Source organism: Topomyia yanbarensis, chromosome 2 (assembly GCF_030247195.1).
Source record: "Topomyia yanbarensis strain Yona2022 chromosome 2, ASM3024719v1, whole genome shotgun sequence".
Classification (NCBI taxonomy): Eukaryota; Metazoa; Arthropoda; class Insecta; order Diptera; family Culicidae; genus Topomyia; species Topomyia yanbarensis.
Genome location: NC_080671.1, coordinates 294,821,425 through 294,837,342, shown reverse-complemented (window position 1 = coordinate 294,837,342; position 15,918 = coordinate 294,821,425). Strand labels below are relative to the sequence as shown.

The following is a 15,918-nucleotide window of genomic DNA, read 5'->3' as shown; positions in this document are numbered from 1 at the left end:
GTGGCCATATATAATTCCAAACATAATAAATGGCCAACAAAATTTCGATGAGCCTCAAAGTGCTAAAAATCGCAATACTTTTAAAATCGACACTAGAAGCGCACTCAAATCAAATCATGCATTTTACATTTTACAATTTGTAATCCTTTTATGAAACTCCAAAATGACGAATTAACTTGTTTGTATTGATATTAAATTATTACGCTGTTTTGAAATGATCATCTTGATTACCGCTTCCGAATGTAAATAAAGAAAACAAGTTCGTAAAAGACGTCACGGAATTATTTTCTCGTATAGGAGTTTACAGTATCGCAATTTGTGGACGGCGTTCGATGGTGGCGACATCATTCGAAACACGGTGGTTTCATGCAACTTAGGTTAAACGTCAAGTTGCGGGAGGGTTGGATAGAACTCATTAACTCACTGCATCGGCAATTCGGAGTGCGTTAAAAATTTTGCGATTTTCGATTCTCTCTCTTTTCGTAATCGCATACAAAGAGAATAGGGAAAGAGACGAATAGTGTGAAGCCAAAAATACCTTATTGAGCAGACCAATCGTGCAATGTAAATAAACATTACTCATGCCTGAGTTGGAGGAGATAAGTATTGTACTTCTATCAAAAAAGAAATTTGAATTTTCATCAGAATTTAGTTCAATCGTGATTGTAAGGTGCATTCTAGAGTATATGTATGAGTAAAAATAAGCTTTAGAATTATTTCATCTCTTTGTTTCGAAATGCACATCGTTTGATAAACAAATCCATCGATCGACATACGGTTTGTTTTCAAAATATAATAGGAGTCATTTAAAGTGCTGCCTATAGAAGCGGTTGCCAAAATTCTAGTGTTGAAATCATCATAAAGGGCGTGTTGCCGTTTTGACTGATTTTCACTCTTCGTCTCTTTACCTATTCTCTTTGATCGCATACGGTGTAATGATGAACGAGTTGTGTTGATCTGTATCGTTTTAACGAGAGCGTAACCCCCCGACAATGTGTAATAAAGGTTCTATCGAACATATTCGGCAGCGAACATGTTCGTTCGGAAAAATGATTCAAATCTTCGTGTGCAATCCAGAAACCGAACAATTGAAGAATATGACTGGCTGCTGGCCTGAAAATATCGGAAGGAGCAGAGGTAGGAGCATGTGTCTGTCTGTAAAACGCATCGAGTGAGAACTTCTGCTGTGTAGGGTCAACTCGCAGCCATTTCCTTTCTGCGTGTTAATTTTATCATGCGCTCAGGGTTGTCACTGTTCTATGCCAATCAATAATATCGAAAATTGTACGCTTTATAGCGTATTATTGTGCGATCACTACTTTCGGTGATATGCATTTGCATAGAACCGGCAAAATATCTATTGTCGCTAATGAATTTTCCTGTTTTAAACTGTAATAATAATATCTTTTGCTTCAATCATTTATTTATCGACCTTTAGGTGGTTTTGGCTTGAGACAAAGCTGGGTCAGGTTAAAACTCAAATTTATGTCAAAATAAATTAAGTGATAACAGTTCCGGTTGGAAGCTCACTCGGTTTCGGGATCAAGCAAAAACGACATTCGTGCCAGGGCATACGAGTCCGGCGTATGAAGTTTATACCTTTTTGTGTGCATGGAATTAGGCGTGAACAAATAGATAGAAAGGGAAGGATATGTATCTACTGATAATTTATTAGATGAATCGAAATTTTAAAGACAGTTTACCAAACATGAATTGGACTGAAATACTTTCAAGTTTATTAGGTTTATTGGAACTCATAATTGGAATGTGGATTGCAAGAAATTTAGTGACAAGAATCTCCGTTCTGGTGAAATATTGTGTTATATTATCGTAACCCCTTCCTCCCCATATTATTTATAAAGAACGTTTTTACACAAATATAACTTTTTTTGGGACAGATTTGTTCACAAAAATAGGTAATGTTAATAACTGGGACTAACCATTCATTTGAGCGCTTACAGTTACAAGTATTATCTGTAGAGCGTCAGTTATTGCTATTAGTCTGACAGGATTCCGCTGAAGTAGTGCCGTGCCGTCAGTTAGCAATGAAAATGAAATTTGTAGATATCTTCGTTATCTTGCATTATTATTGAAAACTGATGAAACCCATAAATTTAGACTATCTTCGTCTATCTTTCCCATGCATTTGGACTATTGGACAATTGGGCAACCTAAAGCACTGTGATAGAAGCATCAATCTTGGTAATCACAAGTTTTTAGTGTTTCATGTTACCAGTAACCAGAAAAAATTAAGCATGAAAGGTTTCGAGTGATCTGTGTGAATCAATTTGTTTCTAGAGATCATTTAAAAACAGGGGATGGAAAACCTGTGCAGCTTTCGTGGCCATATATAATTCCAAACATAATAAATGGCCAACAAAATTTCGATGAGCCTCAAAGTGCTAAAAATCGCAATACTTTTAAAATCGATTGGAATTTATGATTCGGACAAGATCGGTTGAATTTGAATCTAATATTAAAAATAGAATTAGCAAGGGACTGGAAGGTAAAGTATTTTTCAAATATTAAGAGCCATAGTACTCAAGGGAGAGCAAGGATTTGAAGTAAGAAAGTTTAGAAAAGCGTGGAGTAGGGTCAATGAACAAGCTTAGAGTTTCCCGGTTACTTAGCTTTTTGTCTTCTGCAGCGCAGTAGTCAGGATCTTTTGGCATTAAATGCGAATCACCTGAGTCTGCGGCATGTCCGGACAAGCGTAAAGACAATTCAATGACCTATGCTGTCGGAGCCGACAAAAAGTTAAGTCACGGAAAACTTCCACCCTAAGCATTGTGCGACGATGAAACTCATTGAATGAGTTAGTTTTTGCCCTCACTAATTGCCATGCCGGGGTGTTTTATTTCATCGACTCTTGTGTCTGGCTCAACAAGTTGTGCATATAGTCACTGTTGTGTGTTGATTGAACACGGCGTCGGCAGCTTTCACCCAAAGCTGCTCGATGGATCCCCATCGCGGTACATTTTTTCCTTTTTTATTAACGACTTATAGTGAGTCAATCTTTTTCCTTTTTTATATTGTAACGACATATAATTAGCAAGGGACTGGAAGGTGAAGTATTTTTCAAATATTAAGAGCCATAGTACTCAAGGGAGAGCAAGGATTTGAAGTAAGAAAGTTTAGAAAAGCGTGGAGTAGGGTCAATGAACAAGCTTAGAGTTTCCCGGTTACTTAGCTTTTTGTCTTCTGCAGCGCAGTAGTCAGGATCTTTTGGCATTAAATGCGAATCACCTGAGTCTGCGGCATGTCCGGACAAGCGTAAAGTCAATTTAATGACCTATGCTGTCGGAGCCGAAAAAAGTTAAGTCACGGAAAACTTCCACCCTAAGCATTGTGCGACGATGAAACTCATTGAATGAGTTAGTTTTTGCCCTCACTAATTGCCATGCCGGGGTGTTTTATTTCATCGACTCTTGTGTCTGCCTCAACAAGTTGTGCATATAGTCACTGTGTGTTGATTGAACACGGCGTCGGCAGCTTTCACCCAAAGCTGCTGGATGGATCCCCATCGCGGTACATTTTTCCTTTTTTATTAACGACTTATAGTGAGTCAATCTTTTTCCTTTGGGTGAAAGCTGCCGACGCCGTGTACAACTTGTTGAGGCAGACACAAGAGTCGATGAAATAAAACAACCCGGCATGACAATTAGTGAGGGCAAAAACTAACTCATTCAATGAGTTTCATCGTCGCACAATGCATAGGGTGGAAGTTTTCCGTGACTTAACTTTTTGTCGGCTCCGACAGCATAGGTCATTAAATTGACTTTACGCTTGTCCGGACATGCCGCAGACTCAGGTGATTCGCATTTAATGCCAAAAGATCCTGACTACTGCGCTGCAGAAGACAAAAAGCTAAGTAACCGGGAAACTCTAAGCTTGTTCATTGACCCTACTCCACGCTTTTCTAAACTTTCTTACTTCAAATCCTTGCTCTCCCTTGAGTACTATGGCTCTTAATATTTGAAAAATACTTCACCTTCCAGTCCCTTGCTAATTATATGTCGTTACAATATAAAAAAGGAAAAAGATTGACTCACTATAAGTCGTTAATAAAAAAGGAAAAAATGTACCGCGATGTGGATCCATCCAGCAGCTTTAGGTGAAAGCTGCCGACGCCGTGTTCAATCAACACACAGTGACTATATGCACAACTTGTTCAGGCAGACACAAGAGTCGATGAAATAAAACACCCCGGCATGGCAATTAGTGAGGGCAAAAACTAACTCATTCAATGAGTTTCATCGTCGCACAATGCTTAGGGTGGAAGTTTTCCGTGACTTAACTTTTTGTCGGCTCCGACAGCATAGGTCATTAAATTGACTTTACGCTTGTCCGGACATGCCGCAGACTCAGGTGATTCGCATTTAATGCCAAAAGATCCTGACTACTGCGCTGCAGAAGACAAAAAGCTAAGTAACCGGGAAACTCTAAGCTTGTTCATTGACCCTACTCCACGCTTTTCTAAACTTTCTTACTTCAAATCCTTGCTCTCCCTTGAGTACTATGGCTCTTAATATTTGAAAAATACTTTACCTTCCAGTCCCTTGCTAATTATATGTCGTTACAATATAAAAAAAGGAAAAAGATTGACTCACTATAAGTCGTTAATAAAAAAGGATTAAAAATAGACTCCATGTTGTATAATACTATAACAGAAACTTGGTTAAATCTCAAGGTATAAAGTTACCCAAGATTCAAAATTGGAAAAATGTTACATGGTTAATTTCACGAAAATGTGAATATTAATCCAGGTCGCCATTCTATGGCTCTGAGTCCTGTGTGAATTATATTAGAATTTAAACTGAACAGGTCTGTTCACATTAAGTTCAGAGCTAAAAAAATGTTAAAAACCTTCAGGCAGCACAAAAAAGCTATTAGGGAAAATTGAAGTCTCAAACCAAAACAACATCTTTGAATTAATACAAAAAAATTATATGTTCAATAATGTTCTCGTGTGGTGTCAGAGGAAAGAAGCGGTAACGATTCTGTAGAAGTTCGGCTATCTGCAGAGATTAGTCTTCATTGCAATGACTGTGGCATTTACGACATACCAAATCTCTACATTTAGAGGTGTCTCCAATCAAAAATCGTATTTTTGCTATGTTTCCATAGCAACTTCACTTATTCTGAGGTTTTACCCTCCCACAAAACAACAGATGTTGTTTCTTAGACATATCTTAACATGTTTTAACAGGTGAACATAGCTCTATTCGCAATAGAAAAATTGTCAACTGGATTTTTATATAGAAAAGTGATTTTTCTTGGTTTAGATATACTAAACCAAGAAAAATCAGTGCTAATTTTCCTTGGTTTTGATATACTTTTCTATGTAAAAATCCAGTTAACAAGTTTTGTGATTAGAGCTATGTTCATCTGTGAAAACATGTTAAGATATGTATAAGGAACAAGCTATGATGATTTGTGGGCAGGTAGGGCCTATTAAATAAGAGTGTAAGTGATCATACTATGGAAACATAGCAAAAAATGATTTTTGATTGGAGACATCTCATTTCCAAATTAAGTCAATTTTGGCAAAAGCTTCACAATTTACACCTAGAACAAAAATTTTGGGTGACCCATATACATTTTTAAACTTTAAAATAAACTAAATACAATTAAATTAAAGGTCCAGAGGTAGAGTAAAATGTACTGCACTAGACTTCAATGAAGTTCAAGCATAATTTTTGGCCATCCTGAAAACAGAATGTTACTTTCATTTGATAAGTACCATTTAGTATTCTATATGCTCCCATTAGCGCTTGTACATGTTGACCATTCTTCTAAAGTTTCAGCATTTTAGTTATACCGCATTGAAGTTGAAAAGTGTTGCAAGTATCCCTGTTTGACGGTACCTACCTTGAATAAAACAGGTACTCTAGGAAAAAGTTGGACATTTAATAGTTAAGAAATTACCGAAACAAATTTTTATATAGACATTCCAATTTTACCATTCTTGAATATGCTAATACAAATACCGTACTGATTGTGAAATTAACTCTCAATCACATCTCAATGAACTCGGTTGTAACCAGTTGTGTCTACAGTTCAGTGCTAGGGATAGTGAAAAACATTTGACCGGATATCAAGTGGATATCGTAACCTGAAGGAGCAAGATGAGCGCCTCATCGAAATTTTCCTTTAAATTAAATGCTTTAATGGGCTTATCATTTTTCCTTTCTTCCAAACGTAACAATATGTTGTTATTCTCAGGAGAACATCTCCGGATACGTATCTGGATTGCATCGGTGCATTAAAAATCACCAACACACATTTTTTCTGATATTTCGGCTCATTCTTATTATTGAAATGTTGGGCACTACGGATAGTGGCTTTATGTAATCAAATCAGGAAATATGCCCATTTACCAAACTTGTTACGCAATGGTCAGTTGTTGAATGCTCGGGAAAATTACCGAATATTGCAAAGTGCTAGTTACTAGTGTAAAAGGCAGTCACGATCTTAGACTTAAAAATGACTTCAATCATCAATGGAGGCATGTTGGCGGACTTGAGTGATTCGTAGTTATGCTGCCTAAGCTCGACCCCCATCAAGAGAAGACAAAAGTTAAACCCGTAACTTCTAATTTTCCGATCTGTATACTTCACATCCTTGCTCTCACTTGAGTACTATGACTCTACATTTTCATAACTTTACCTACCCAATAATCTCTAGGTAATTGAATGTTATTAAAATGTTTAAAGTTAAAAATAAAACCAATTGCGCTTGAACATATGGTCGGTGTTAAGTCAGACCGGACTAAGTGACAATATATTGATTTCGACAAAAACGAGTTTAAAGTTTGAATCACTTTACGGGCAATGTTTGTTTTCATTTCTTTGACATACTCTAGCTCGCATGTGGTGGGAATTGAACTTGAACTTGTGCGACCCTGGCTGCTACTCTGTTATCGATCTGGACTAGCTGAAGTTGCACAGGGGTTCAGTAGATAATTTAACCTGGGAGCAGCGTTATATCTTCCAATGTGCTTATTGATCAATACCAGCGCCGGCCAGGCCCGAACGTAACTCGTGGAAGGAAAGGAAAGGAATGTTAATCCGATACTTGCTTTTGCTAGAGACTGTCTATACTACTGCGCACTCCATAAGTATCACAGGAAAAAAGATATTTGTTGGTAAGTATAGGGATTTGATAAAAGATATTGTGACATGCGCCCGCGATTTAAGATGTTCGAAGTCTCTGGGTTCTGAGCCACCAGGAGGCTTAGTGACTGCCCGAATTAACGATAATGAAATATTGAAACGACGAAAATGTTCAGAAAAAATTCTTATTTACGTTTGAACAATCATAGAGCGAATTAGAGGGTTCACATGAAGCATGCAGCTTGCTCCTTATTTTCGTAACTCTTAGTGACTACCGATAGAAAGGTGCATTGATTGATTGGTTACTGAGCTTTGGTAAGAATTATTTGAAGGAAAATGAAAGTACTATTATCAGTCTAAATAATTCCTCAAACATATTAGTTGAAACGGCAATGCGGCATGCGTATTCGCAACGTAAATATGATTGCAAGAAACGATTGATAACAGTACATCATAGAAATATGTCATTTATCGGTGTGAAAGTGCATTCCCAGATACCAAGGGAATGTCACATGCTCAGCGTGATTGGAAGTGACTGTACCGAAACTAAGAGCTTTGCGAGTATTATTGATTATCTCTCATTTTCGGTCCACATGTTTCTCTTAGAGATAACGACCACACTACATCGTTAGGTGGTGATTTGACTAGTTAAATCCTAATTATTCTATTGATATTATTATCATTGAGCAGACTCCAAGAAACATAAAAAATACATATCGTCAATACTTCCTCCTTTCCATTACACATTCAATACTCCTGTCAATACGCTCCAGTATTGACAAAACCACTGAACATGTAAGGACCGCTAATATGAAACACAAACAAAATGCTGAATCAAACATTCTTCAGTAGTATGTATAATGATTGACAGCAGGAAAAAACGAAAAGCACCACAAAAAGAAAAAAACAATCATCGGGAAAAGAATATTTAGAACAGATAGATTAATCGTCGCTCCCAGAGCACCATGTTATTATCCAGATTGTGTCTATGCACAGTATTAACGATATTGCTTCAATACCTCAATCTCATTTGAAATGCACATCGTCAATACAACTTTTCCCACAACACGTTCAATACTTTTGTAATACTTTTGTCAATACTCTCTAGTATTGACAAAAATATTAAACGTGTAATGGCCGCTAACGATATACAAAGGGAAAATCTGCTCGCCTTCCAAACTACAAACATGCAAATAATAAACGAAACCTGGACTCGACTGGCACTGCGCTGCTCCATCGATTCAGCCCTAGCACAAAACACCGGGACAGCGTCAATGCAAACAATCGCAAACACCGCTCCAGCTCGCATGCGATGGAAATTGAATCAATTTTTGGTTCAGGCGAACCAAGATCGCGATCCAAATTTTAAGAAGAATCGCATTGACGAACGGATCCGCTCATCGTTGTTCGGATACCAAATTTATTATATCGGGAAGAATGTAAATCAAAGCGATCTAAGCAGGTAACTGGCATCCCTATCTCCACATATAGAGTTTGACAATAGGCAACATCGTTTTTCAACCGATCGATGTGGGTCAGTTTGACAACGTCAAAATCGCTTAAAATGTCATCAACAAACAATAGTAGCAGTAAACAAAGGAAAACAATGAACACTTTAGCTGATTTGATGTAAACTAAAGGGCTCCCCGTTCGTATTAAAAATTAATTTCGTTCATTTTGTTACAAGCAAAGTTCTTATGTTGGCTACGAAAATATGACGTCACGTCACCCTCTTGGATCTAAGGTAAGCGAAGGGAGAGAAAAAATACGAACATGTGAGTTACCATATTCGCTTGGCTTTAGCCGATCGGGAGCTCAACAGATACTCATAAACAAGAAAGACAGAATTGACCTTTCTATTCCCGTTAAAACAGTTACGGTGCCGAATTTTTCGTGAGAAAAACAAAAAAAATTGCACTGCAAAAACCGGTTGAGGTTAGGTATTTCGTGAGACAAACAAACCAAACTCCTTTGGTTTGACTTTGCATCTGTGGTTGTAAATGAGATGTCAGAAATCTTAATAAAGCATCGGAGGTGGGTGAGTGCGCGTGAGTCTTGAGTGAGCGTGAAACAGCCCCCTGCTAGGCAACCATTTTGTCCTAGCCAACATCTGCCTTTGTTAAAATCAAAACAACCCAATGCTATTGCACGGGCGACGTGGGCCTAGATGCAGCTAGGCCCATCATATGTTGACTACTGTCAAAGTCCGTATATCTCCATAGCGAATGACAGGAGTGACACCCTCCTGGCGTGAAACGATGCGATTCTTCCTATCCTTGCTGGCAGCACTGCTTCATCGGAATCCAGTCAACAAACAACAACAATGAGTATGAAGGGGTTAATCACACTGAGGTTTTGTCTGGATACGCTACTGATTGAATGAAATGGAACAGCAAATTATCGCTGTTTTGTAGTGTAAAATGTGACAAGCAGTGCGTCGGCAGCGATGTGGGGCGCTCGCTAGGTAAAAACAGAGAAAATGTCCTCATTCTCGCGGTGTGGAACACCCATTAAAAATAAGTAAAGTGCCTAATTTTACCATACTAAGCAGGGTGCCTCACTAGTTCATTAATTTCTCGGCCTACAACCAATTGAATGCGTAAAAATTGACATCAATAACTTTGTTTCATTGTTAAAAACTAGTATAATAACACGAATGCACTGAAAACAGTGAAATTCTCCTGTTTGAGCGCAACGAAAACTCCAACCGAGTGCCCCTATTGTTGCGCTACCATTTGACTCAATGCGTTTAACAAAGATGGCAGACACAGCTCTTACCAACGGCTTCAAATGGGTAAAGTGATAATAGAAACATGGTGAGAATGGGCTCATCATCCTACATCACTGCAAAAGAGAATACTGCGGTGTGGGACGCCCGCAATGAGTGAAGATTTCCCTTTTTCGCGGTTTGGAACACCCACTAGAAAGCAATGAAATAGCGCACGTCCTTTAAAAGGCTGCTGGGACTCCCGCTACGATGAAACAATAGATTTGTTCTAAAATCAGAAAAAATTAAAGGATCTTTCTCGCGGTGTGTGGCGCTCGGTAGAGGAAAGTTGAGTGATGCCAATAGGGCTATGCTTCTTAACGGCACGGGACGTCCAGAAGTAGTTGAATGTATCAATCGTATCACAATTGCTTCGTATATTGTGCTTTTCACCGAAGATTAGCATGCGACGGAATCAATTCAGATAACGAAAGAATTGGAAATATACCCTGTTAGCTCCATCTGCCCAGTTTAGAACAAACATCAAGCAATATATAGGCCCTGTTGGTCAGGAATAGGACGGTCATGAATTGACAGTTCATGGATTTATTCACCCGTTCACTACCTGTTGAGCGAAAATTGGAAATTATATGTTACCCATTTAATGTATTGTTTAGTGTGCCTTTTTGATTACTAACTCGATTCCTTTGCATCATCCTAAGTTTTTCCTTGGTTCAAGACCAATAGTCGCTCGAACACTTCATATAAAAATCAATTCAAATTATATTTTTGTAGCATTGCGGAATTGAAGAGGTTAAATCTTAAAAAATGGCGGTTTCGCAATCTTGTCGCTATCTTGTTTTTTCGCTATTTTTGCTAATTTCCAGTGATAATCACAATACCTCCGAACATGTTGTTTTTAAACACTGCTATAATAAGGTACCCATTAATGCGTAGGAAACTACACATTTTCAATAAAAGTGGAATAACCCACATAATGGGTAAAGATACTGTACAGTCCTTGTACGTCAACTTGCGCATTTTTTGCTCAACATTTTTCGCAGAACGTTTACAACAAAATGCGTTAGAAATACCGATTAATCAAAATCGCCCGAGAATTAAAAATTTAGAATATTTTTTTTAAATTACTAAAAATATAGTGAAATTCACCTATTTCACTCCAGAATATCATTTTCCATCATGGAAAATCTGGGAAACCTATACCCATAGTCGCAATACAACATTATAGATAGAATTTGGAGCGATTTATATGATTGTTCTATCTTCCAAAATATTTTACATTTTATATACTTTAACCATTTTTAGTTGCCTACACTGACGTTGTTTTCGGATTATGTCCAAAATAATCAAACACCACCTCGGGATCCCCTGAAAGCCGCGGATAGCTCATAGAAATCATCGTTAGATGCTGAACAGGGAATTATCTTATCGTATGTTACTCAAAAAAGTCTCATTTGATTAAACTTACCCCGGAGATCAAAAATACCCCGCTTTACGGTAAGAGAAGAAAAACGTTCGTGCTTAAAGCTGTTCGCATACGAGGCGACAGGGCTCACGCCACAAAGAATATTGACTATGGATTTTGTTCTGCACAGAAAAATAAAGCAACTCAAAGAATAAGTTCTTTTAACTTACTTTTGAGTTGTGCGGCGCTTTCGCACATATTAGTGTTGTCAAAAACAAAACGAAAGATTCGACTCAGCCGAGGTCTTCCGTGGAATAAGGTTCTTTTGAGTTGTTTGGGATATACTCAAAATTAGGCAAAATCAACTTAAATTTAAGTTCAAGATTGAGTATAAAAAAACCTATCAATGAGTTGTGATTTTTTGCCATGGTTAACGGGGAACTACCTTCAACACGGTTTACCTAATTTTACCTTATTCCACGATACTACTAGATTGAGTCAAACGAACTCAATTTTGGGTAGTTTTTCGTATGCGTGTGCCTATTGCAACTGTTGCCGCGTTGGAATAGCTACACTGATAAATAAAAATATGCATAGTTTGCATACTTTGTATTCCCGTCTCTTTTCTTCTGCTGTAATTTTTATGCATTTTCATGCATATACTTCTACACGCCACTGAAAAACTACCTAAAATTCAGTACTTTTGACTCAATCTCGTGGTATCGTGCAGGAATGTAAAATTAGGTAAACCGTGTTGAAGGTAGTTTCCATTTAACTACGGCAAAAATAATAACTCAACCTTGAGTTTAATTTACTTAAATTTAAGTTGAATTTACCTAATTTTGAGTATACCCCAAACAACTCAAAAGTACCTTACTGCACGGAAGACCTCGACTGAGTCGAATCTCTCGTTTTGTTTTTGACAACACTAATAAGTGCGAAAGCGATGCACAGCTCAAAAGTACCTAAATTTAAGTTAAAAGAACTTATTCTGTAGGTTATTTTACGGTTGCGTGTAGAAAGCATTCAATGAGTGGATAGACCGAATATGTCCAATGCATAAAATTTACAGCAGAAGAAACGAGAGGCAGATAGAAAAGTGCTATCGATACATAAATAAAATTCTGCGTGTAGAACATTATTTATAGTGAATATTGCGTGTGGTGTGTGGCCTGTTGCCTCGTGTTTTTACCATCGCAGTTTTTTGAAGTATAGTTTTATTTCTCTGCTTGAATAGGTTTACTGGAGCAGTGCCTTACCTTAATATTACGCAATGATTGGACATTCTAAATCAATATTTAGCACCAGAAGTGTTCAAAGACTGGTTGCGTCTGTGTCAGTATAATCCTGTATTAGAGCGTACCGGCGCTGGAATCTTCGACATGCCTTTATCTCGTCGAGGCGAAATCGCGTTGGAAATCTCTTTGCAGTTGCCCCCTTCTGATGTCGTTGATATGGTTGAGCTTCGTTTCGATAAAATTTTGGGTGAATCACTTACATTATGATCGACGATCCCATTATTATTCACCCATGCCGCGGTGAAATCATCAATCATGTTATTGGCTATTGGTTGCGGTGGATCAACGGAATATTTGGAGAGCAATTCTTTTACCTTAACTATGATTTGCGTGTCATTTTGGGCACCGGATGCTGCTTCCATCAATTGTTGTACCAAAACAGAAGTGTGTCCATTTTTGTTTGGCGACGTATTGGCTGAGTTGCTACCAGTTTTTAATCTTCTACCATTCTTATCATATTGAGATGATCTTGACGGTGAGCTGCCAGACAATTTTACTCCAGAGGATTCTATTCTGGTATCAAAAGTGTCTGCTGCTAAAGTTGATCTTTGCTTTGTGGTCCTGCCACTCCATGTGTTATCCTTTTGATCGGAAGCCTGATTAATCTTGCGTACGGATCGGTAAGTTGGAATTTTTCGGTTCAAAGATGTTTTTTCGGTAACAACTGTTGTAGGGTTTTCGACACTTTTGCGTCTCGGTGCTACGGGAGAAACTGGAATTCTACTTGTATTTGTGAGTTTGGGTGCAATTGCGGTATTAGTAATAGAATCGTATAGATTTCCTGAAAATCCCGTCTTTCTCAAGCCTGTGCTACCAGCAATATCGATCCTGATGTCGTCTTCTGTTATGAAAACGCCAGATTTAGCGAACTCGTTATCAGAAATTTGTGTTGAATCGACGTGATCTGTTAGCTCGCCAATCTTCTCCGCATCATCAGATCTTGTTGTGACTTCATCTGAGATAGTAGCCAAATCATCGTCGTTAGCTTTGGAACTGCTATCTTCGGTTGGTGTTACTTGTGATTCTGAAGAAGTTTGTTCGAGATTTGCTGGGCGAATAAAAAAACGTTGATATATTAAAAAAAAAAACGCAATTCTTTATAAAACTTTGAAAATTTCGAATCGTTAGACCGAATTTATCTAAACAAAAAAGTATATAATACATTAAGTAATATTTTTTAATATTTATAACACGTAAATAAATTATATTTTTGTACTATTCATAACACGACAGTAAAAACATACCAGTAATTTCAGCATCTTCGTTCGACGCTTGGCTGTACAGGGAAACACGTGTTTGAGCTTGAGCAACGTTTGACTGTATTACTCCTAAACTGCGGTAGCCCTCGTCACTAATTTCGCTACCATTGTCACTGACGTTTTCATACTTATTGGATTTGTCCTCGATCGAGGACTCAGTCTTTACTTCATGGATGATAGAGCCGTCTTGATCGCACTCGAAATGTACCGTTGCTTGATGTATTTGATGGCCAGTGGTATTTCCACCGTGTTGTGGCACTGTATGGTTCGAATCCAGCGAATTTTGTTTCTTCTTTGTATCCAGCCGACGTGGACTAGGTGACATAGAACGTCGTGTTAGTTTTGGAGAAGTAAGATACCCCCCCTTTTCGTGAACCTGTAAACAATGCAGTCATGACCGATTTCTATCAGCAATCAAAAGTACATGAGTCGCTTACCACCGTTTCGCTAATAATTTTACGTTGAACACTGGGGCTACGACTTCGACTCCGAGCACGCATCGGAGGTGACAAAGTGATTCCGAGGTTGTCCATATTGGGCATACTAGTTCCATTTGATTTCAATATTGGCGTCGATGATCTAGAACAGAAATTGTCATAAATATTTTATATTTTGTAACAGAGAAAACAGTTCAACTACATTTCTAATTCAATATATTGTATCTTTTGCCACAAGTGATGATTTTTCATCCCTCTTGCTTACATGGTTCGGTTCATTATCATTAATATATAGAGCGTTAAACAGGCCATACACGATACGTTTGGTCGTACGATTTGGGTCGCAACGACCGTCTGAATGATTATCGTAACGGGTGTGCCTCTGTCGTACGACTTGTAGTACGACCAGGTCGAATCGTATGGCAGTTTAGCATGCTTAAAAACTGGTCGTACGACCAGTTGTAATTATGAGTGAAAATTTTTAGCTATTTGTTTTTTCTACCCAATTCGGCAGTGAATCTGTTTCGGTTGTCATGCAGATTCATTCACCTAGTGATGTATTTGTGCATTTCTTTCTACTATTATCATGTCAGATTACACTCAACATTATATATAAAATTTATCCTTGTTGCATATGTCACCAAGGTTCAATGTGAATATCCCGATGAAAGTATTTTATGCAGATTTGATATAGTGCTTTATATAATTTACATCTCTTCTTCTCGTCAAGTGAGACTTTCGAATAAGTTCTCAATTCTCCATTGCTACTTCACGTAAACGTGTAAAAACATAAGCGCAACATTGTTGCCATTTGAGTGTTGTTTGTGCGGTTTTTCAAAAACAACTAGCAACATGAAAGGGCTCATTTGATGTACACAGTGGCGACGCTAAGGGAGGGGGGGGCGGGGGCAAGCGCCCCGAGCGGCAAAATCAGGAGGCGGCATTTCCTGCTCAACAAATTTTAATATTTTAATAATTGTTCAAGTTTCATTAATCTCGATAAAATCAAGTGCGGATGAAACGCTTGAATGTACATTATTTTCGCGTCTGTTGACGATTAAAAAGGTAGAGGATCGGTACTGACGGATGCGATCGAACAAAACTATACACATATTCCTCAGTCTCAAAAGATTCAACTGAGATGAGTTTCCGAGCGCACTTGAAGTTGTGGGAGTATGCAGACTAATTTGCTGGAATTAAACCAGGAAGCTCTATCATATACAGGGTGTTTGATTCATCGTTATCAAATCTCAAATATTACAAAGTTATTCAACTTTTTCCGTAAACAACTTGTTTGTCTTTTAATGTTTCTAACTCAAAAACTATACTTTGTGTCATACTATGTTGCGTTTCGGCTTCGCCTCATCAGAAACCGACACTAACGTATTGTCGGAATAAATTAGCGCCGGCTTGACGCAAATCCCTTAAAACTAAAACACACTATGTGTTTCAATCAAACGACTGATCAAACGTGATGTCCCGTTAGAGCAGAAGTTCTGTTTATGCCGATGAGACACAAGTGAAGCCGAAACTTGTCTTGGCTTAGCAGGCCTATGCGAAAGCACTATGCTATATTTCACCCTAAGGAGGAAAATTTGGTAAAAACCAAAATTTCTCACTAGGGTGAAAATTTGTTGGTATAAACCAGTCTTTGTACAGGAGGGCACAAATCCTTA

The 15,918-nt window shown here is 38.0% G+C and overlaps 1 protein-coding gene across 1 annotated transcript; it reads right to left on the bottom strand.

Moving 5' to 3' along the window:
* Nucleotides 1–10,432: 10,432 nt before the first annotated feature.
* On the bottom strand, nt 10,433–14,130 carry LOC131680460 (GAS2-like protein pickled eggs). Its single transcript, XM_058961172.1, has 3 exons — nt 13,791–14,130; nt 12,747–13,594; nt 10,433–10,447 (listed from the first exon to the last, which is right to left on the bottom strand). The coding sequence occupies exons 1-3, from the start codon at nt 14,128–14,130 to the stop codon at nt 10,433–10,435; spliced, it is 1,203 nt and encodes a 400-aa protein (XP_058817155.1).
* Nucleotides 14,131–15,918: the final 1,788 nt, after the last annotated feature.